General features: G+C 41.6%; 2 protein-coding genes across 4 annotated transcripts in view; both read right to left on the reverse strand.

The window, feature by feature from the left end:
* Window positions 1-14,543, reverse strand: part of pank1a (pantothenate kinase 1a) — a 29,238-nt gene extending 14,695 nt beyond the window's left edge. Inside the window, exons 1-2 of one of the 3 annotated variants that reach the window (XM_075479836.1) lie at window positions 14,469-14,543; window positions 12,993-13,313 (exon numbers count right to left, since the gene is read on the reverse strand). In XM_075479836.1, coding sequence (XP_075335951.1) covers window positions 12,993-13,278 — 286 coding nt within the window. In that variant the 5' untranslated portion in view covers window positions 13,279-13,313; window positions 14,469-14,543. Of the gene's footprint in view, window positions 1-12,249; window positions 12,457-12,992; window positions 13,314-14,468 lie in introns of those variants that run through there. The other 2 variants (XM_075479845.1, XM_075479855.1) reach the window with 2 other exon arrangements.
* A 2,813-nt stretch (window positions 14,544-17,356) lies between these two features.
* LOC142400292 (C-signal) lies at window positions 17,357-19,684 on the reverse strand. Its single transcript, XM_075485080.1, has 4 exons — window positions 19,335-19,684; window positions 18,712-18,889; window positions 18,454-18,548; window positions 17,357-17,914 (listed from the first exon to the last, which is right to left on the reverse strand). Exons 1-4 carry the CDS (start codon window positions 19,659-19,661, stop codon window positions 17,723-17,725), a joined length of 792 nt encoding a protein of 263 aa, XP_075341195.1. The 5' UTR covers window positions 19,662-19,684; the 3' UTR covers window positions 17,357-17,722.
* Between the last annotated feature and the right edge of the window lie 3,640 nt (window positions 19,685-23,324).

Raw genomic sequence — 23,324 nt, forward strand, 5'->3', positions numbered from 1 at the left:
CATTTAAAACTGCAAAAATCAGTTTGATAGTAAAGGTATAGCCCCAAATTTCCTTGTCTGACAAAAGATTAGACTTTTTGTATTAGACTGTGACTGTGCTGTAAAAACCTTAGTGGACATAAAGAAAGGTCAGTAATCAGTTAAAGACAAACATGCCATTGTGGCATAAGGGGAAACCCCAGTGGAATTTGGGAGACTTTCTGTGGCACAATGAAGTGTCGACAACTTGTTTTCTGAAGTAGCTCAGCTAATGAGGAACGTCTAAGCTGACCTTGAGCACGCATGCCAATTCATGTATAGTATGATGCAGTCTGCCATGTTTCTTCATCATTGTGCTCACATTGTTTTGAAGCAGAAGCAACTCGTACTGGTACTTGATAAATCAGAACAGTTCACCGTTTGGCCGTCAGCCTCAAATTGAAAGCTCCTCCATTCCACCAACCTGCCACATCTCACTGCAATATTAGGAATTTAACTAATAATTATTTACATATATCAATCAATCTATTTTTATTTATACAAATCTATTGTACAACAACAAGGCCTAAAAAGAATCTCAAATATCACTCACAAGTTTCCAACAAACCAAAACCCCTGAATATCAAGTTTATTGCTGCAAAAGAAAACAAGGAGATTAACAAAGTAAGAGGGTGGAAAAAGGAGAGGTTTTGTGTAAATTATTCAACAATTAATCATTTCTGTTCAAAGCAAATAAACCTGATTTACGACACTGTGGGAATTTTGGAAATAGTTATTGCATTTACCTTTCGGTTAAACACATGCTTAAACACACAATAACTCTGGGATTTGTAAGCCCTCAGTGTTCCCTTAAGTCTGCATATGACTGCTGACCTGCTGGTACACCCTGTGCTATCAGCATGGCCCTGAATGGATGATCAGGAGATGGGACTATTTCACAACAGACAGCTGAGAGGGACAAAGTGACTGTCTGGTTTATTGAGTCAAAGTCCACTCTCAGATGAGGACTACTTTGAATCTCGGGGTCCAGGGCCCTGTACTACGAAGCGGGTTCAACATATTCAGGGTATCTTCTGGTTATCTGGCTTAACTAACCAACAATGGAGATCTCAAGGGCCCACCCTGCACAAGCTGTCAGTCCGTCACAGGGCTAACACAGAGACAAACAACCATGCACACTCACTCTTAGGGTCCAGATAAGAATAATCAATTGACCTGACATGCATGTTTTTGAACAATGCAAGAAAGCCAGAGTACCCGTAGAACGAGAACGCAGGGCTGACCAAAAAAAAAAAAAAAGGACAAGAACGCAGACTATGGAGACACCGCCATGTCATTTAAGCACAAGTAGATGTGACAATTGATGAAGGTGTATTTCATTACATGCATGTGCTGCAGGTGCATTCTTCAGGTATGTGAGAATTTCAGTCTAACTGTGTCAGATGCAACATCCGTCAGTGGACTTATTGTAAATGCAGATCTTCATTGCCTCATGAAGATGCTTCTCAAAAAAAGTCAAATTATTTAGTCTGAGAACTGACTGGTAGGGAGGCAACCTTTTACACAGGTTCATCTTTTATAACAAAGTCAAACCTGCTCGGAGAGGTTCGCGTTTCAATATTTGACCAAGTTGCCATGGTGGCACAACCCAGTAAGAAGTGAACAAGCTTCATGGTGTAAACCCTGTTAACCTGCTAAGTTAACCTGCTAAGCCACCAATCTGCTTTGTAGTACAAGCTCCCAGTCACAAGAGAGCCCCCTGTAAGCATGTATTATAGACTTTTGTTAAGTTCCCTTACTTGCAGTGTAGCTAACTTAACAGTCCCTGGTCTCTGAAAACAGGCCTCATTAAACATCTGAAGACTGAGATGTTGAGTGCAGGGCTAACAAGTAGCACTGGTATCCTTTATTTATTCATTTTTTCTCAAACATGACTGCATAAGTGATACATAAATAATTTGGTGATAAACACAATTCACAGAAATTTCAAAACTTATTTTATCACAATAATAATATAAACCCAGCAGAGCTCTTAGATCCAAGGACTCAGGTCAGCTGGTCCAGTCCAGAGTCCAGACTAAACATGGAGAAGCAGCATTTAGCTGTTATGCTGCAAACAAGTGGGACAAACTGTCAGTGGAGATTAAACTTTCACCAAATGTAGACACATTTAAATCCAGCTTAAAAACATTTCTTTTCTCATGTGTCTATGCATGAAATCTGCACGATATCTTTTAACTTATCGGGACTGTTGCTTGTTTTTAATCATTTTATTTGTTTCTCTTTCTATTCTTTGATGCATTTTTAATGGTTCTTACACTTCCCACTGCATTGGTTTTATTTTATGTAAAGCACTTTGAATTGTTTCGTACATGAAATGTGCTATACAAATAAATTTGACTTCAATGGGAGAGAAAAGTGGAGTCGTGCTGTAGATGCCATAAATCATCACCAAATCTTAACTTCCACGGCAGGTTTTTATCAATATAAATATTAGTATTAACTAAAGAACTGGGTGAAACATCAGTGTCACGTCCAATGAGCTGCACACATCAGACGAGTCAGATTTGACGGGAATTCTGTTTCTGAAGACAACGAGAATTCTATGGAGGAGTTCATCTGTGCCTTTTAAATGCTGCTGGCAGTGGCGTTGGTGTATCACATCGATGTATCACCTTTATGTGGCACTTTTTGTGTTTCGGGTTTAAAGTTTGCGGTCGAGTTAGTTAAACTAGTTTTCCAACAAATGCTGGGCCACGACAGCTTTACGTGAAAAACAAAGTGTGTTTTTCATTGCAAAGTTTCTACCTTTTAGACTGCGCAAGTGTTTCATGACAGATTGAGAGGAGGAGCTCTTCTTTTCTCAACACCAGCTCACATTGGTCATCTTTACCGTAAAGAATTTTGAACTGTAGTTTAAGAAGAGGATCTAAATAATCTTTTGTTTTTGCTCTCTGCTGTTGTTTTTTTAAGATGTAAAATGATTAAAAAAAAAAAAAAGACATAAACATAGTTAAATCAAAGCGGTGCATCTAGTTGGGAAGTGTAGTCACACTGCTGTAAAAACAGCCACAAAATGCAAGTAAATGGTCGCAGTCTGGAGCCTTGAACTGGTAAACAGTATGAGCTGAAGTCTAACTAATTTAGTGCTCGTTGTGAATCCTATGGTTCTGTATGTTGTGAGTTAGAAAATTGAAGGCATAACAGCATCTTGCCTGATTATCAGCCAGTGAAAACTCATCCTGTTCATTTGTCGAAATCTGATTAAAATCGTAGCGCATCAAATTTGTTCTAAAATGTAAGAAATTGTGTCACTGCCTGTGTTGATGGAGTTGGATTGTAATCACTGTTTAGGTGTGTCAAGTTACAAGAGATTAATTAGGAGTTGGAGGCAGAAGCTGATTAACTTTCTTTTTTCTGTAATAAACATCTTTAGGCTTGCACCCGGGCTATCAAGCAGCAGCTGAAACCAGCTGTGAGACTTGTTGCAACACCGTGCTGCTACCGTTACCTGCTGATACCACCGCTGTCACCTCTCCAGCTGCTGTGGTGGAGCTGCTGCAGCTGGAAAGGTAACAGCAGTTCCCTCACCTTTCATTCTGCTGACTCTTTGCTACCATCCCCTCTCGCCCACTGACCTGTTCTAATTCTGTAAACTTGAACTTAAAAGCACTGATGCTGCAGCGTCTGCGACAGACAATTCAATTCCCAGAACTTTAAATAAGTCAACAAACTGCTTTACAATGTTTTTATATTAAAAACCCATTTTGTGTGTTTATTCATGCTATGGATAGCTTTCATTTAGGATAAGAGATTGGATTTTAGAACAACATACGAGTCATCTCACCTTTTAAATCGGAAGCGATGCACACATTGCATCAACATTTTCTAGAAATCTGAGGGCAAAGTCGGTAAAGTACAAAGCCTTAGGTTTAAATGGTTGGGTGAAGTTGGCAGCTTCACCTTACAGGTCAAAGAAAACATTCAAAACCAGCAGCAAAGCCAAGAAAGGGCCGTGAAACGCTTGTGACGTTCCCCCGTCCTGGCTTGCACCTACTTAGAAACAATATACTCTGATATGATGAAAGGAAACACCACAGGCAGAAGGAACTGAAGCCAGCCATGGTACATGACGGCATCTGCCTCAAGTGACCATCATACTTTCCTCCACAGCCTAACCCAAGAATACACTCACAGGCAGCACGTGGCTTGACTTTTAAAAAGTATCTACATTTCTTTATCTTTACAGAACAACAGTGTAGCCTGTTGCCTCAAATCAATGATTAAGTGATCCTAATTGATATTTCAAATGTTGCTGGGAGACAGTGCTTTGCATTCTGTTTTTCCTTTTCTAGAATCGAATGTGGAAATGTCTTAAAATGCACTTGAGCCATGTGACACTAAAACTCCGCAGTGAAACCTATACTAGCAAGGAAGAGATCCGTTCATGGGGATGGAAAATAAACTTGCATGTAAACATACAGGAAATTCCTCACTAAATATGGGAAAAGCTAAACACCTCGGTTCAGCAAGGACATCTCACAGCCAAATGCTTCGACGTGTGTGTGAGCAGAGGTCTGCACGTGCAGGTGTGAGAAAACTAAAAGACAACCTCATGACAGATAAGAGGAGCAAATCCTTTGTTCCATCTGGAAAACAACAAGAAAAAGGGAGTAAAACCAAAGTTGGAAATTAACTATACTGTAGCACACAACAGACAAGAATTCCAAGTAGTTTTGGATGCTTTACTACAAAACGCAGAGCACAACAGCAGCGTACAGTACACCCTTCCACAATTCTTGGGGAAATTTGGGTAGACTTGTGCCTTGTTTCGGCAGATGGGGAGATTTTTTTCTTCTTTACTGGACAGTCAACAGTTTATATGCAATGGAAAAAGAGGAGAGATTAATGCAACAAGGATACCTCTCAATTTACACCAGATAGGCTGCATTTCATCAGTGTTCTAATCCCTTCAGTTATATCCACGTGAACATGAGAACAATGCTGACACAAATGTCAGTGGCTTGGGATTCATTTTAGGTGAAGATGGACCACCGTCCAGTCTAAAATATTCTGAAGACCTTTCTGTTGTTAAACATGTAAACATTAGCAGCAGTGGGCCAGAGTTTCCACTTCATGAAAAATGCATTTCCTCACAGATGTGCCAAGTGTTTTGTCCTCGGAGTGTCGGTTTCTCCACGCTGTGAGGAGGCTCTCCTTGGAGGGAACCCTTGGCAAATAATACAGTGTGAACATTTCTTACAATATCAATGAGTTTGTGCACACCAACGTCATCTTATTCACAGTAAATCTATGTTTCCATTAATCATTTAAAGAATTTGGTCATTTTTGTGCACAGAAGCCTGAGTTGTCTGAGGTAGTCGTCTTAAAGGCCAACTTCCATCGTCATTTCATTAATACTGCTGTGTTCACCATTGTTATTGAATGCATTAGGCGAATGAATGAACCCCCCCCCCCCCCCACCCTCCCCGCTCTGTGTGTATCCGAGAGCCTGCAAGTTTTCTCAAAACCTGTCGAAGATCAAACTTAAACACAACCCATGCGGTAATAATTTAATCAAGCGTTTTCCCTAACCAATATTTTTCACCTCACACGTCAATGTTGCAAAATGTAGGCCTATACAGCGCAGCACTGAAAATCGCGCGGCAGGAGTAGTGATTGTGGTAGACTGCAGAGATTGTTCGTGGCGTGGAATACACAACCAAGATGAAAAGGCACAAACCCATTTTTGAATATTTCAAAGCAAAACTAGTAAAAAGCACAGCATCATCTGATGGGACAGCTGTGCCCCAACCTTCAACTGTGGACCAACCAAGCAACAGAAGCCCCTTTCACACTGAGGAAGAACCCGCGTTTAATTCGCGATTTTAGCGTGTCCGCTGTTCCTTTCACACTGATGACCCGGGCTGGCGTGTCAACTCGACTCGCCTTTCGACCAGCGTCGGACCCTAGTCTTTTTGCCGAGCCGAGTTTGATGTGAAAGCAAGTGACGAGGGATGGACGTGGGCGTGGTGTGACGTGAGGAGTTTAAAAGACAGAATGGACAGCTGATTCAGAACAACAGCGACAGGTGAGGACAAGTTTTACATCAAGTTACACGGGTCACCTAAAACACCAAGCTTTCACATTGCTCGACGAGGGTCGAAGTGGCAATTTGGACCCGCGATGGTAGCGGCTCTCAGTGTGAAAGGGGCTAGTGACGAATGTTCTTCAACTACTACGCTAACCGAACCAAACTTCGCTGAGGCTAGCCATGGGCACTGTTCAAGTGAGTGCTGCAGGGATCTTATAACGCCAGTAATCCCGCGTCAGCATGTTGTGGACTTTAGCCCACAACATGCCAGTTATGTGCAGGCATGTTGTGGGCTAAAGTCATGACCATTGATTCAACTATGTAGGCTATAGCCTTCTGTGCTGTGTTGACTGTTTTGGCAATTTGCGCACTTCTGTGCTGGCATATTTTGCACTTGGGTTATTAGTGTTGTTGGCTGTTTGGACATTTAAAGTAAAATCATTCCTGGCTTGTTTTTTTGTTTTTTTAGCAACTCCAGAAAATAACATTCTGTATATGCTCAGTGTCAAATGTAGTTGATGGAAAGGTGGTAGTGAGAGGCTCGATGAGGAGGAATGAGGAGCCCCACAGACTACAGGTTTCTGCTTATTTATAGGGCCCGTCCGAGGGGGGCGGGCATAATCCCAAGTGGGCAACGCCTTTTTTTCAGTTCTACGTAGAATGTACAGGCTTTTCTGATTCGCTCGTGGCTCTGTATTGTTTCTGTAAATTCGGGAACACAGCCTGTGGAGGTGACGCAACACTTGGAAGCCTAGTATGTGTATGTAACTAGGGGTGACCCTCCCTTTTTCAGAAGGAGCGAGTAAAACCGGTTTTTAATGGAAGTTGGCCTTCAAAACACTTGGATCCAGTATTCTGAATAACAACAGCAGAAACCTTTTAGTCACCAGTGCAGCAGAGTCCTCTTCATTTACAAACAAAATGTTTTATTCAATCCAATCATCTCTATATATGGACAGTGTTTCTCTCATTACTATTCCTCTCTGTGCAGTGAAAACGACAACAAAAATAAATAAATCATACTTTATGCCTGAGGAAGCAATATTATTTAAACTATATTACTCTTATTTCAAAATACATGGCTCCATTGACTGAAAAGACGGGCCTATGGCTTTCTTTTATTCATTTACTAACACTCTGTGGCTAAGTTTCAACATAAATCTTATAAAGCAGTCATTAACAAGTACTTCAGCAATTCCTGTCAACTTTTCTTTGACCCGTGCATTTAAATCCCCTCAAGTGCTGCAGCCGGAAGGCAAAACACTAAAGGATTCCTAGGCAATGTTGAAACTTCCTTCCATAAATGAAGCAAAATTTTTTAACTAAATCTAATTTCCCCCTTTAACATAACATATCCAGAGCGTCTTCTTAAAACGCACACACATCACGCAAACACACTGTGTGAGGCCAAAGGGCACTGTGACAAGGAGCAGGGCAACAGGAACGATCTGTCTCCATGTAGGTGAAAGGCTTCTGGCCTAACAAACACCTGCCCTGCACTCCATGTCCACATGGTGGATACAGTCTAAAAACGTGGGCAGTCTACAATGAGGAGCATCATTTGTGTTGCTTTTGTGCCGTTCAGCTGAACCTGTCCTGTGCTGTTCTGTTCTCTTCTAAGACTTTTCTGTGATAAGACAAGAACAAAAACCAGCTTGTTTTTACACAATGGATACAATGATGAACGCATCACTACACTTGACATGAAGTTTTGTCCTCAGTTATACTTGGCCCTGATTCAACATTATTGCCCTTTTCCTTAACTAACACGTATGATTCTGATTGTAATAAGTTATCTTCAACCCAAAACACATGTTTGCAATTAATTCATTGCTCTATAAAATGTGAGCCATCACAAGGTGGTAAGAAAATGCTTGTTTTGACAACCAACAGTCAAAAATGCTAAATCTTATTTATGAATTAAAGATATCTGCAAACACAAATGTGAGATGAGTAATGAGTTGGTCCTCATACTGAAATATGCCTTTCTTTTCACATATATTACTACCAACCACTGTACTAACAGCTACTACTAGGTTTACCCACCAATATTATACATAGTCAGGTTTGAAAATCATGAGCTGAAATGTTTCTATCTGGGAAAACAAACCGATGGGTATTCTGCCATCACATCTACTTTTCCAGGTAAAATGACACCAGATTGAAGAAAGAAAATGTCAGAAAAATGAAGCTGAAGTGGGACTGCACCCAGTTTCAAAGGGAGGAGAGGTTTGAGTTGTTTTTTGGGTGTGTTGCAGATAGGACACTTCCCCTAATCCTTAATTACATGATCACTGACACAAACTCATCCTTACAAAATTGCCGAAATTCCAAGTGAAACTCACTTACAAATCCTGTACATGATTCATCTATAATAGCCAGGAGTGTAACATTGACTTGACCTGTGGGGGACCTCTTTGTCAAACATGTATCTTTTTATGGGAGTTATTGTGTGACTAAATTAACACATGCTCTACGTGTAAAGGCTGATCCCGAAGACCTGGAAACTGGGTGTGCCATAACATTCAATCACAGGTTCCTTCTAATCTGAAAAAAAGTTGTGGTCCTAATTTGGATTTGTTGATGGTTCTGATACTCAAACATTGAACTGCACCATAGACATCCTTTTTGTTGTCTAGGACAAATAAAATCCTTTTTAAAACATAAAATTACCCCTCATTTTTCCTAAATCCCATAAATACTTTATCGGCAATTGAGTCAGAACACAGATTGATACGATACAACTCAAATTAAACAAAAAGGCTCAGCCAAATCCACTGCTATTGTGCAAATAAAATGTATAAAAGCAGGTTGAAGTTGAAACTGTGCCTCTCCAAAGACACATACATGCGCCTGTGCAGATCTACACAGGCAATGTTGTGGGCAACCACCGATCCCAATGGTTCACAGGGGAGCTAATGTGTAACCCTACAAAAACACAACAACGCAGCAGGATATGGACGAGGCTCATTCAACTCCTGCCAGCCCCAGAAATTGGGGATGAAAACATTATGCTACCTAGATATGACAAAGCTGTCTAAGACCATATTTGTCATTTGCGGGGCACTATGACGCTACACTTGAATCTGGTCATAAACATCTCCATATATAGTGCAAAACAAAATTCCACTACACAGTTGCAGTATTCTACCTTGCACTGTAGGTTTTTATCTGATTTGTTTAGTGGGAGTTGCTCTGCACTCTGGGAGCTCTAATGCTTTATACTGTTAATTATACAATCTACCTACTAATACTGCTGTGCAGTCTGTTTGTATTTCACAGCAAATGTGATGACAAATAAGAACTTGTTTAAAGCCATGTGCAGCACTGACACAAGCAGCGGTGTGCAACACTTCAAAACAGAAAAAAGAGGAGAAATGATGGGCAAAAATTCAATTTCTTCCACTACTGACAATACCCATAAAATCCAAAGGTGATTTAAAGAGATTACACAAAATAGCAAAGAAAAGTTGATATAAAAAGGAGGGAAATGGTATAGAATTGCTGACAACAATTTAATTAGGACACAAAAATTGCAATGCTCTGGCACTGGATATAAAACCAGATTTCTGAAGCTAAAGCCATTGTTATGTAGCTGCGAGGTTGGAAAATTACAGATCTCCAAAAGAAACTTCCCACCACTTTTAAGTGACATTTTTTAGGTCAACCATGACAAGATAAAGTATGTGATGACTGAAAACTATGTCAAATCTCATTAGGCTTCAACTCCGTCATTCCCCTACACAGCCAATACTTAAACTGCTGCCAAGTCGCTTCCGGCACAAACAAGCGGTACTTCAGGCAGTATTAACCAAAAGTAACCCCAACCTTGAACCACCTCAAACCCCAAACAGAACAAAAGCCTGGAGACAAAAGATCACATCCCCGAGGGGAACACATACCAGGGTCAGCCCCAACGGGGAAAAGCTTAGAGTTTTATCTGGGTTTATCAGGATGGCTGCCCGCCATCCCCGACCAAGTTAGCCATGAAGCAGAGGAGCTCTGACCGGACATTTTAAAGTTTACAGATGAGATGTCCCTTTGATTATGTAATCGGGGTAACTCTTGTATAAGGACTTTCATTCTCTTGCTTCTCAGCATCACAGCAAAAACAAATTTAAAAAAAATCATTGCTGTACCATCTGCAACATCACAAATAAATGATCAAAAACATACATATAACATCATTACCAGCAGCGGCAGCACAGCTGGCATCGTTTTCACCTTTTGAGTCTGTGTGCGCGTTTCACTGTGGTAAAATAATGAGAAGGATCACTCACTGTCACTGTGTTTGTGTATCTGTCTGTCTGAAGTCAACACATCACAGTTGTACAAGCCACAGTCATGAAACTTTACAGATATGTAGTCTAATTTAGATCAAATGAAAAAGGAGTTTGCAGGTGGGTGTTCTCCAACACACGAGTCCTAAGCACTCATGTTATAAACATTACTGATTACTCATGGATCAGAACATCAGCATGTTGATGAGGCTGGTGCGAGCCGATTCAAAGCGATCTCTGACAATAATCAATATACGTTTATACATTAAAGTTTTATCATGATGAATTTCATGTTTTCTGTTTTATTGGACTTTTTAATACTTCAATGCGACTTGAAATTCAGACATCTGATTTTGATTGCAGATAGGGAATCCACAGTACATAATGTATGTTTCAGGACAGCAGTATGTGAATATGTATTTGCAAGCAAAATAAGAGATTTTGTGTTATCTTATTGGGCAGATTTTTTCCAACTAAATAAACCACTGAACATCTTTTATTTTGCAATGACTAAGAAACAATAGCCGGTGGTTAACACTAGCCCTTTTCACACTGCGACCCGCTACCTTAGCGGGTCCAAATTGCACCTTCGACCCGCGTCGAGCAATGTGAACGCTTGGCGTGTCAGGGTGACCCGTGTCGCCTGAAGCCGAGTTCAGGGGGCGTTGCCTAGTGGCAGAGCGTCACATGAAACACAGAAAATGCTGGGCGTGTGCAATGACGTAGGCACAAGCCATGCGTCGGAGGTAGGATGAAATACACCTGTCTGCATCAAATTTTTCAAACAAACGATGGCGGGACACCTTGAGAACTCATTTTTGCAATGCAGTTCATGGAGATGTTACTTTACGGTGCGTCTTGCTGCGTGGGAAACCGCGCTCTCCCATCTTTCTCGCCAGCCCGAATTCCAGCAGAGGTCCATCTTTCACCGTCCCCGAAATGTGGCGGTAAATAACGTCCTCTGTTCGGGGGCTGAGGAGCTCGCGGACCTCCTTGTCTCACCAGTTGGCCATCTTCAAAAATGTCTCAAACTTGATGTAGGCTAAAACAGAGTAAAACTTGTCCTCATCTGTCGCTGTTGTTCTGAATCAGCTGTCCATTCTGTCTTTTAAACTCCTCACGTCACGCCACGCCCACGTCCGACCCGCGTCGATTGCGTTCACATCAAACTCGGCTCGGCAAAAAGACTAGGGTCCGACGCGGGTCGAAAGGCGAGTCGAGTTGACGCGGCAGCCCGGGTCGGCAGTGTGAACACAACAGCGGACACGCTAAATTCGCGAATTAAACGCGGGTTATTCGGCAGTGTGAAAGGGGCTACTGATGACTTGAACTGCAAACCACTTTAGTGCCTTTGTGTGGCACTATGACACACATGCTGCAGACCGTGATGTATGAATTCAACATTCACGAGGGAAACACGAGCAAAAATGTGAATGTTTAGGAACAAGAGCACTTATAGATAGAAAATAGTGGTATGATCTCTTGCTAGTCTCTTAGAAACAAACAAAAAGCAGTTCACTTCTTGGCAACAAGCACAAGAAAGGTGTGAACAGGGGTAGGTAAATTCCACCAATGTAAACACAAGCATTATCACAGCAGAAATGAGCTCCACTTACTGTAATAAGCAGCCGTCTAACAAGTGACAGTTACAAGACTTTTCTTGAAATAAAAAAAGAAATGTGTCCTGACCCTTTTTTCTTTCCCTCTCCATCTCCCTAACAGGTGTAAAGAATGCTGAGAGGCAATTTGACATATCTGCAAACATCTTAAGAGAGTAAGATTAAGTTTTGGCATGACAGCCACTCTCTTTTTAGGACAAATAAGAGATCCAAAGAAACCAGGTTAGAAGAACTTCTACGCCTCTAAACATTGAAACACAAACCAGCTCACACTTACCAGGTTTATTCTCAGTTATGAGCTTCATCGTAAGGTAGAATATCTGCTCACGGATGCATACAAGGAAGTATTTATAAAAAAAAAAAAACGTAAAACAAGATTTTCGGAAGATGTCTTTGTATGAGGTTTCAGTAAGTCTTGGATATCTAATAAAACAAAGCCAAGAAAAGAACACTTTTAAACATTCTTCGCGAAACCTGCAAACTTTACTAAGATGATCTTCACTCTCATCAACCGAAACACTCGGTAAATAAGGGGTGGGACTCCGGCCCATTCAACCCTTCCTCTTGTAGACAAGAGTCGCGTACTGATTGGCTGAGGCAAGCCAGGCCCACTTATCAGGAGCTCTTTCACCACCGGAAACCGACCAATCACAGCGCTCCAAATGCACCCTGAGGGTCCATAAACACAAAAGGAGGTCTCCCTGACAACGGCAGGCTGGATTGGACAGCTCAGCTGCAGACGCAAACTGAGCCGGCAAAAAAAGGACCAGATTGGGTTCTAAAACACAGACTGATAATAAAGCTATAATAAAGTAAACTGAGCTAATATAGACGCAATGACAAAATACGATGCGGGGTCTCCACAAGGTTGTCTTGCTGTCATTGCAACACGGCACAGTTGTGTACACAGAAACTTCTCAGTTGACAGCTTGTGTAACACAAACAGCACACCGCCTCATAGCAGAGCAATGACAACAGATGACGGAACGATAGTACCTGTGAAAGATATGTTTTACTTACGGGGTCTGTTCCGTCTCACCGACTCCGTCCTCCTACGCAGCCGGCTTCTCTTGGCCGGGGACCCGTTGCATTCCGCATCCTCCCCGCGGTGCAGGTGATGCATATTTTCAAACGTGCTGCTGTTGGCTCCGGTGTTCAAGCCGAACGCATTGCTGCTGCTGCTGCAGCAGCTTCCGTTTGCGGCCACCACGACGTGGCCGTGGAAGCCTCTCTGGCTCGGGCAGTTGTTGACATGAAAAGGTCCCGACGCTCCTTTCTTGTCCATCAGTGACTTAGCTTTATCCATGACAGCAGCTAACCCAGCCTAGCCTAGCTTAGCATCTGCAGGGAACAAAGTGCAAGAGCTCAGCTGTTAGCCGGGCTAGTTTAGCCTAGCTAGCTAATACTAGCCCCACTGGCGAGCTGGTGAGATAGTCGTGCGACCAGCGAACGCCGTAATTTAGCCTTTCTACTCTGAAGTACCAAGCACAATCTTGGGGTACATTTTTAGAATTGTGACTTTTGAAATTAAAATGAGAATAATCGCTAAAATACAGTGTGTCCTTTGAGGTCACTCGCGGTCATTTCCCCTCATTGAGATACTGGCAAGCGCAGCAGCAGCAGCCGGCGTATGTGTATGTGTGTTGTTGAAGCGCTACGTCACGCCAGCTCCTCCAGCCGAAGCCCGAACCCGTTCACCTCCTCCAACCGGTTTCTTCTGCTTTCTGCAGTAAAACTACACCGCAATTCTACACTGTTACATAAAGCCATGCAAGAATGGACTCGTCCCTTGTCCCCTTCTGTATAATGGCAGAGTCGCGGCTGCTCCCCGCTGGTATATTAAACAACACCACCAGTCCGTGCAGCTGTGGGTGCTTTTATTTATAATCGTTGCCGCTCGCTGTCATCCTCATTCCCTGCAGTCCTCTCCGCACATGATGTGCGCACAAAGCTGCCATACAGTCAATTTATTAGTCAAGAAAATGAACTATAGTAACCCTGTCGCACGAAAATCACTTCTAGCAATAACATTGTCTTTCTTTTAGGATACCTTCTGATAGCATGTCTTTTGTTATACAGAAGAGACCTGATACCAAACAGAGACTTAGATAACAAGAGCAAAGAAGTCAAAAGACAAAGGTCAAACAACAATCCAAGCTCGATGGAGGAAAACAGTTACCAGAAGGCATTTTTACTGACAATTCGTTACAAATTTTGCTCTATCAAAGTTTAATTTATATTTATTGATAAATAATCTTACCAAAGAACTCGTTTGACAACAGCAACAATGAGGAAATTCAGAATATGAAAAACAACCATAAAGTACTGTTTCACAGACTACTTCCGTTCTTTAGATGATGAAATGACAACATACAGTTAAGAGATATTGACACACACAGAATATAATGTCGCTGTTGACACTGTAAGAAACACCATTACCAGGACAACGTGTTAACGAAGATAATACTGATACGGATATACAAATGCATTCATTACCATTGCCGGGTCAATCAAATTGGAGAAAATACGTACAAAGTTAGAATTGTTCATGGAGTCTGAAAATGCTGCAAGCCTGCGTAAATCCTGACCGAACTGTGCTTGTGTTGTTCCAAGAGAGGAAAAACGACTGGAATTTGAACGACGTAAATGCTTGGCAGGCTGCATGGTGATGTGGTGTTTAGCACTGTCGCCTCACAGCAAGAGGGTTCCGGCTTCAAATCCCGGCTGGGGCCTTTCGGTGTGGAGTTATGTTCTTCCTGTGCCAACGAGGGTTCTCCTTGGGTACCCCAGTTTCCTCCCGGAGTCCAAAAGTATGCATGTTAGGTGAATTGGCGATTCTAAATTGACCATAGGTTGAGTGTGTGTGGTCACATGTCTCTGTGCAGCCCTGTGATGGACTGGCAACCAGTCCAGCTGTGCCAGGCCTTTCCTCAGATGGTAACTGAGAAAGGCTTCAGCCAATTTTGGTCTTGAGCGGGATGAAGTGGGAATTAAAAATGATTGAATAATTGCTCTGCACTGAAGGTATGGTGAGGTCTTTGATGAAAATATGAGTATAATTTTAAAGCATATTAGAATTAAAGCTTGAATTAACTCAGTAACCCAGAGTTGGTAAGAATCAGTTCAACATTGTTATATGTTATACATAAAATATGTATCCATTTGTTTGCCTGTTGAACTGGTTTTGCATCCCTTTCATTTCTGCCAGACATTTTGCTGTTTGAAAATGCCAAGCCTTTTTGTAATCAGTTTTGAGTGAGGATGCGGCGTAACTCTGACAGCAAACATATCATCACGACTACAACTTCATGCTAACCTGCACAAGAGCAGCATGAACAGAAATATGTCAATGAGCATCTCAATGTTACCAGATTCTGCTTTAAAGGAGGAGTTCTACATTTTGAATAATGTTTTCCTCCTGAGAATTTGAGAATAAAAACATCAGAAGTACCCTCAGAGGGTGATCTGACACAAAGACTGGAAACAAAATGAAGTTACAGCTGTATGAAAACATTTGGAAACCTCCAAGGGATGTACGCCTAGTACGAAGGAAGATTAATTGCTTATTGAGTTGAGCCCAAAATCCCTTTTCAATTTCAGCATGGCTATATCATTACGGTTAATTATGCTGGCCCTGGAGCGGTTTATGATCAGAGTTCTGGATTAATCTGTCGATAAAAAGCATCACTCTCTCACAGATTTTTCCCCGATGACAGCAAGACAGACAGCAAAATCAGACTAAAACAATATTTAAATGTTGTCAAGCAAAACTGTTTAATCTGTAATAATGTTTGGTGTCACAACCAAATTGAAAAAAAGCACTTGACTGAGGTCGGAACAAACCTTGGATTTTAAAATAACTGACAGAAAATCAATAATTCAGTCATCATCTTAAATGTCTGTCAGTGCATTGATAGAATGTAGAAATTTAACCACGATACAATGACATCTTCTAAGCATTTAATCTATTAAACTGTTTTAATCTTAATTTTTTTTTAAAACAAACTCTTTTAAACTCTGTATTGAATTAAAAAACTTGCAGTCATTCTGAGCCTAAGGAATATGTTGTATATGAAACCTGTTGAGCTGTTTAATAAGCATCCAAAGATGATTTGTAGCTGGACTAAAATCAACAAAAGGCTAAAACTCATGTTACTATGGGAACCATGCATTAGCTGGTGAGAAAGAGAAGACTATATATATATATATATATATTGTATTTGGTCCCAATCTGACAACAAATCCATTCTATACTGATGATATTGGTTCTACTATAAATTCAAATCAATTCAATACCACTTTATTAAATTCTAAAGGGAAATCATATGATAGATTAATAACAGATGTGTTCAATATCCCAAAATATTAAATGAATACAATTTATAGAACTTTGATTTGTTCTGACATTTAGAGGATTTTAACATTATTACAGGGCAGAGCTTGTGTATTTTATGCAACCGAAGCATCAAAAGGACCAGTAAAACACCATTTTGCATGTGAGTGTGCACAGAGGAAGAAAGCCTGGGTTAACAAAGAAAGATCACAAACACCATCATTGTACCTTTTATCTCAGACAGTTTAGCTAAAACTAGATAAAACAATGAAAGTCTGGCTACGATGAGCTCGCTTCACACATTAATCACACTTCAGGTCAAATTTAATATTTTTTAAGTTTGAGAAAAGAAGCAAAAATGTCTGAATCTTTACTAATACATGGTTTCAATTAATTTAATGAACGTAAAACATAGAAAAATGTAATACTTGTGAAACTTTTTGCACTCTTGAACATGATATAGGAATTCCCTTGTACTCTTCTTAGCAAATCAGCTCATGTGCAGATGTGCTGGGATATTTTTAGGTGCTCTTGGACTCGCAGCATATTTGAGGGGACTTTTAGGGCTGACCAGAAAGCTGCAGCTGGTCTTTTGGCTTATTGTTTTTATGTAAAAAACGGTTTCACTCGGTATAAACTCACTACATGACATTTGTATTTATTAAATGTTCATGTACTCACATTTAATAAAACACATTTTCCTTTTCCTTTAGCTCTCTGAGCAATGTGTCCTATACAACTGGCCATCTTACATAAACTTGAATTCATGTGTTCATAGCACCTAATTCTAAAACAACAAGTGTATCCAGATGTTGCTTTGAATTCTTTAGATAGACTAAAGTCTGAGGTCTTGTTTTGACATCCCTTAATTTTTTTAGTAATATTACAGACAGTGATAGCAATAGGCTGGGAGAGCTTTGTTATCCTTTATTACTGACCAATAACCAGCTTTGTGGGCATCAGTTAACATAAAGTTCTCTGTAAGTTGCTTTGAGAAATCTGTAAAAGTCTGGTGCAACAAACTTATGAAGAATCAGATAATGCATAAACAGTCCTTTAATATAAACCACTTTATTAAGGATACTGAAAGAAAGTCAAGATTAGTCAATATTTCATCATTTCTACCAACAAATGATATGTGCTACATCGCTTCAGGTGGTGTTACAACTGTGTTAAATCTTAAGGCCCACATCTGGCCTTTGCGTGATTGAAGCACTTTGGTTAATGACGAGGTAGCAAAGGAGTTTTTTTCTGCAACTGTTTGGGCTGCGACTCTGCCAGACACCCCCGGTACAGTATTTGTTTAAAGTCTTTCAATTATAATGTCCAGCTCATCTCAGCACTGTCTGATCTGAGTGTTTGTTACAGAGAACAGCAGCGATAAAGTCACTTCTCTCTCTTTATCCACAAATCAATTCTACCAAGGAAGCTCAGTCCCATCCCAGTTGTACGCCTTTCCAGTTTTCTCGATACTTAGTGCGTTTATGATACTCATCAGGCTGCTCACAGAGTGTTCCGCACTGAACAACTTGTCTTTTGGCACATTCCTGTGATAAGGCCGGGAGAGGTCTGTGTTAACTGTTCCTGGATGTAAGGACACACACACCACCTGGAAACATGGAAAGAAAATAAAGGCCGTAAGTCTGAATGAGTCTCTCTATCAGATTCAAACATGCTTTCTCTGAAACTTTAGTAGAAAGATGGATGGTAGCTGTGTGAGCTCAATGCACAGCAACCTAAGAAAACACATGCACACAGATTCCATTGCAAATAAATGTTCACCTCCATAAACTGTGTATAAAGATGGACACCTTTGTGCCTTAAGGTGTAATATCACTGACATCCACTAGAGGCTGGCCCCAAAACCTCTCTGGCTTTACTTTTCACGTGAAATACAGTGTCAATACATTTTTACCACAAGTCATCTCGGTGTAACTAGCTGCATTCCCTCTTTGTGATAACTGTGCCACTGGTCTTTCTTGAAATAAGTCCATCGTAAAGCAGATATTAGGCATTTTGTCCTTTACCATGTCTCTTTTTAAGTTTTAACATGTGCTCTCAGCCACCGTAGTTGACTAATAATCCCACATATTAAAGGGAAATTAAAAAAAAAAAAGAAATCACTAAACCAGCACTCAGAATACTTACCTTTGGCCGACTGCGGCCCAGCTCTATAGACAAATTTTTGGTAGCCATGTTGAGAGCTGCTTTAGACATCCTGTAGCTGTACCACCCACCAAGTCCTGAGAGGTCAGATTGGAGATTGAGAGAAAAGAAAAATCATACCACATAAGCAATTACTGCAACATGTCTTGAGAGATAAATACTTGTGAACTTGCTAATGCTCCAGCAGTGGTGTAGCCTGTATCATATGTGCACTGAAAACGTCACTGTTCAGGTAGATACCATTGTCTCCGATGGAGCCCACTTTAGCTGTGATGTTGACGATGATGCCGCTGTGCTGCTTGGCCTTCTCTGCCGGCTGTTGACCGAAACCACCGCTACCCTTCTGAAGAAGGGGGGTGAAATATTTGGCCATTACCAGAGGACCCACTGTGTTGGTTGTCAAGGTGGAAATGATACCCTGAAGAGGACAAAATATCCAACTTAATATAATTGAACATAATTGAAACAACTCTCTTATAAGGAGGTTATAAATGGGTAAATGAAGTATGTCAGTTGATTCAAGAAAATCTTTATGATCAATGGGACTCCAGATAGCATCAGCAAAGATCAGTGAGTGGTTCCCTGGAACTTAGGGTGGATGGACAGGACGCTGTCTGCCATAACGCTTATAGTGAAAGCACGTGATCTGGTCCATTACAGAAGAAACATGCTCCTACATTTACTAACAGATGGCCCAATTAAAATGTTAGATCTTTGGACTTACAGACAGTAATGCACGTTACACTGACATTAAATATTCTCTAAAAGCAGTCCCATGTGATGTAATAAGATGACTATCGCTTTTAATTAAGTCATTTAGGAATTAATGGCTGACAAAAACAGAAGAAGAGATGATGCCCAACCTGTGCAGAGATATCTCTCAGGCTGGTCTCTCCTTTCCCGGAGGGATGAAGCATCGCCGAGGCGTTAACGATGAGATCCAGCCGACCGAAGTTCTCCTTAACCCGCTCTGAAGCACCGCGGATGTCCTCCTCCTGGTTCACGTCCAGCTTGAGAACCGTGAGCCTGCCCGGGTGTTGGCCAGCCAGGCCCCGCAGCTCCGCCGCCCCGTCTGGGTTTCGGCATGTCGCTATTACAGCAGCGAGGCTTTTATTTTTCAATATGTGTTTGCAGAATTCCAGCCCCAGTCCTCTCCCGGCACCTTGAATGAGAGCGATGGGGGCAGCCATTGTAGTTGAACTACCACCACATTTAAATGTCGTAACAGTCACTGTTTGCTTCAGTCACTGTTTGCTGCTTTCACATCCCCCGGAGTTTCACGTTCTCAGTAATTGAAGGGGACAAACCAGGCCTTGCCAGCCGAAAGATTTGAAAAAGATTACTTTTATGAAATCTATAGGTAAATCTACAAGTTAGATTTGCAAAAATGTTGAAAACTTTGATCCGTTCTCATGAAATCGTTAATTCTAAATTTCAGTCAGGAAAGCTGACGAGGGGTACCTGAAGGTAACATGTTTCACAACAAGTAAAGTACGCCTCCTTCAGGTCGTTTTAAAGGCACTTACACAATGTTAATATTTGCGCGTGTCTGTTAATTAAGCGTGCATGCCACCTGTGTTTAAAAGAAAAATACACGAAGGAGAAAAATATAATCAATTAAGGGTTGCTAAAATTATTAATTGAAGCATTGTGAAGTGAAAATAGTTCAAATTAAAAAGCAAAAAATCTGCAATCTGCAAATCTGTCTTCTGAAATGATAAATTATATTATTAATATAATAATAAGTGATAAGATTAAAGTCCCTTAGTATAAACATTTTGCTTCAAGTATATGAATTAAGTACCTACGGCATTACATACAACAGCACAGTAGATGGCGGTAGTGGGACAATAATCACTGAAAGAAAAAGAAAAAGTTTAGATGGTCACAGTATATATTTATCACGAATACAGTTCTGAGTATACAAACATGAAAAGCAAATCATTTTAATAATTTTGTATATATAATTAGAAAATAAACAAAACAATGTTTTTTTTTTAAAAAAGGAAAGAAGTCTTAAAGGCAAATTAGACTTCTGCAACTGCGCACATCAATTATCGCTTGGGTCTGGTCGCGAACCAGTTTTGCTGTTAAGCCTAATTTATGCTTCAGACGCAAAGCCTCTGACGCTTGGACGCATAGCCTCTGCGAGCGTCAAAATCTTGACCACTCCCCCACGCAGAGGCTCTGCGCGCGTTCTCGTGCACCTCAAAAAAATCCTGACTACGCGACAGACGCACGCAGACCACCAACTGAAGTGCACAGGCAAAAGCGGCTGTGATTGGTCCTCGGTGTGCCTTTCCGGTTGTCATTCTCGCTTGTCTCTTCCCTGGTCTGGTTCAACGGGCGTACAGACCACCTACGCTTCCTCCTTCGTCTTTTCGCCAACTCCAATAGCAGAATCCTTTCTTCTTCAAGGTCGAGGAACTCCATATCCATCTCCATAGTATCCTGCAGACGCGCCATTGTTGTTTTGACCAGGATCAGCGTGTCAGCGGAATATATACACTCCCCCCACCGAAGTTCTCGCGACTCGCGAGTTCTCGAATGGGCTCCCACTAGCGTTTTGGCGGGAAACTGCTATGCGTCACTAGAAATTCTAGGTCGAGGTTGCAGAACCATAACATGAAAAGTGGTTCGCGACCAGAGCAAAGCAACACGTCAAGACGATAGACGCGGAACTGTAATCTGCCCTTACTGCATCTGCGCCCTCGGTCTGGAATTTCTAGGGACGCACAGCAGTTTCCCCCCAAAAGTATTCGAGAACTCGCGAGAATTTCGGTGGGCGGTGACGAGAACTTCGGCGGCGCCGGCGGAAGTGTTTATCTTTCAAAACAACAATGGCGTGTATGCAAGATATGGATCTGGACTTGCTCGACATCGAAGAAGAACAGCTTCTTTTATTGCTCGGTTTTTAAAAATGGCGCGCCCCAGCACTGAACGAGAAGAACAACCACACAGACAACCGGAAAGGCATACCAAGGACCAAGCACTTCCGCTTGAGCTCTGCGTGGGTTTGCGTCCGTCCGACGTGTAGTCAGGATTTTTTTGAGGTGCGCAACGACGGGTGCAGACCCTCTGCGCGGGGGGCGTGGTCGCGCACAGAGACAGATTTGACGGTTGCAGAGGCTATGGTCGAAAGCATAAACTCAGCTTTAACCCCTCCTCCCACTCCTCATGACCTGGGGTCAACTAGAGTTCACCTGTCACATTCAATTAACTAATTAAGTTTGAGGAAAGGGTGGTACTATTGTTTTTTAAAGTTCATATTTAGGCTGTCATTTCCAACATCTACATGAATATTAAAGTCACCCACTACAATGACTTTATCTGTACTCAGCACTAACTGGGATAAAAACTCTGAGAATTCAGACAGAAACTCAGAATAAGGGCCAGCTGGACGATACACAACAACAAACACAAGAGGTTTCTGTGATTTCCACTTTGGGAAAAACTGAGAATCACAGATTCAAAAGAGCTCAAACTAATCTTGGCTCTGGGACTGATGAGTAACCCTGATCTGAAGATAGCTGCCACTCTTCCTCCTCGGCCTGTGGTTCCAGGATGGTGAACATTTAAAGTCAGAGGGAGTTGCTTCATTAATGCTAACATGATCCTCCTGCTGCAGCCAGGTTTCTGTAAGACTAAATATATCAATATGATGACCACACATCAACTCATTCACCAACAGAGACTTGGAAAGGGGAGATCTGATATTCAGCAAACCACATTTAATAGTTTGATGTTTTTGTTCAGTTAAAGTTTTTATTTTCTTTAATTTTTTGCACAACAGGATTTGCTCCTTTTGTGTTGAGTGTGTGTGTGTGTCGGGGGGGGGGGGGGCTTTTTGGACTGACTCCAGTGATTCTGAGGCTCATTAGAAGAATTTTCTGTAATGCTGTAATGTGATCTGAGATGACACTTTGCCTTTGTGTGTGCTTTTGTATGTCTGAACACTTTAGTGTGTCAGCTTTCGCTGGTGTGCCTGAAGATGTGCTGGGGCGTACTTTACTGTGGCTGCACGGCTGCATGGTGTGCTGATCAGAGCATGTGAACGGAGCGGAGCTGCAAAATATAGTTGGAGCATGGAGCCAGTTTTGATGAAATGTGCTCCAGTTCCGCTCCGAAACTGCTCACACCACGAGTCTAGGGCATGCAGAAATCCACCCAGAATTGAGCTGTGCCCATCACAGGACTATGGTGGGAAAGCGCCCACAATGGCCTTAACCATGGCCTGAACAGGCTAACTTTATGGTTCCTTAGCTAGCTAAGTTTAGCTCGCCAATGCTAAGAGTCGTAGCAGTAATTAAAAGATATTAAGAAAGATACTGGGATGATACAGTATGTTTTCTTGTTATTTGTTAATAAATAAGAATAAGAATAAGGCTAAAAAAGACGTGAGCCTTTTCCAGTGAATAAAATAAAAAGAGTGATCAGAGCTGCTGTGGCTGGTTGACTGTTAGCTCTTTCGGCAGCAGCTAACACCTCGTCAAGCACCGCCTATCCCTCACAAGATAGACATCTGAGTTTGCACTGACTGGGGTGGATTTAAAGCTATTTTTTTGTGTGCCACCCTGGATTTCACGGGCCGAACATACTGACAGTAGCGGAGGAAATACCACGTCAGATCCACAGAACTGTCCATCTGTGTTGAGCTCCAGACAGCTAGCTCTAATCACCTATTTACACAATGGCGACGACAGCTATTTATAGTCCTCTCACCCTCTCTCGTTCACAGAGACGGTACCGCGGTCAACACCGCTCTATTGATACACAGCAGGGAAAAGGGAGGTGAGTAAGGTGCACAGGTGTCATCACAACATCATTACAAGTGCATTAAAAAGGTCTGTAGC

The sequence above is a fragment of the Odontesthes bonariensis genome, chromosome 2, assembly GCF_027942865.1.
Source record: "Odontesthes bonariensis isolate fOdoBon6 chromosome 2, fOdoBon6.hap1, whole genome shotgun sequence".
Taxonomy (NCBI): domain Eukaryota; kingdom Metazoa; phylum Chordata; class Actinopteri; order Atheriniformes; family Atherinopsidae; genus Odontesthes; species Odontesthes bonariensis.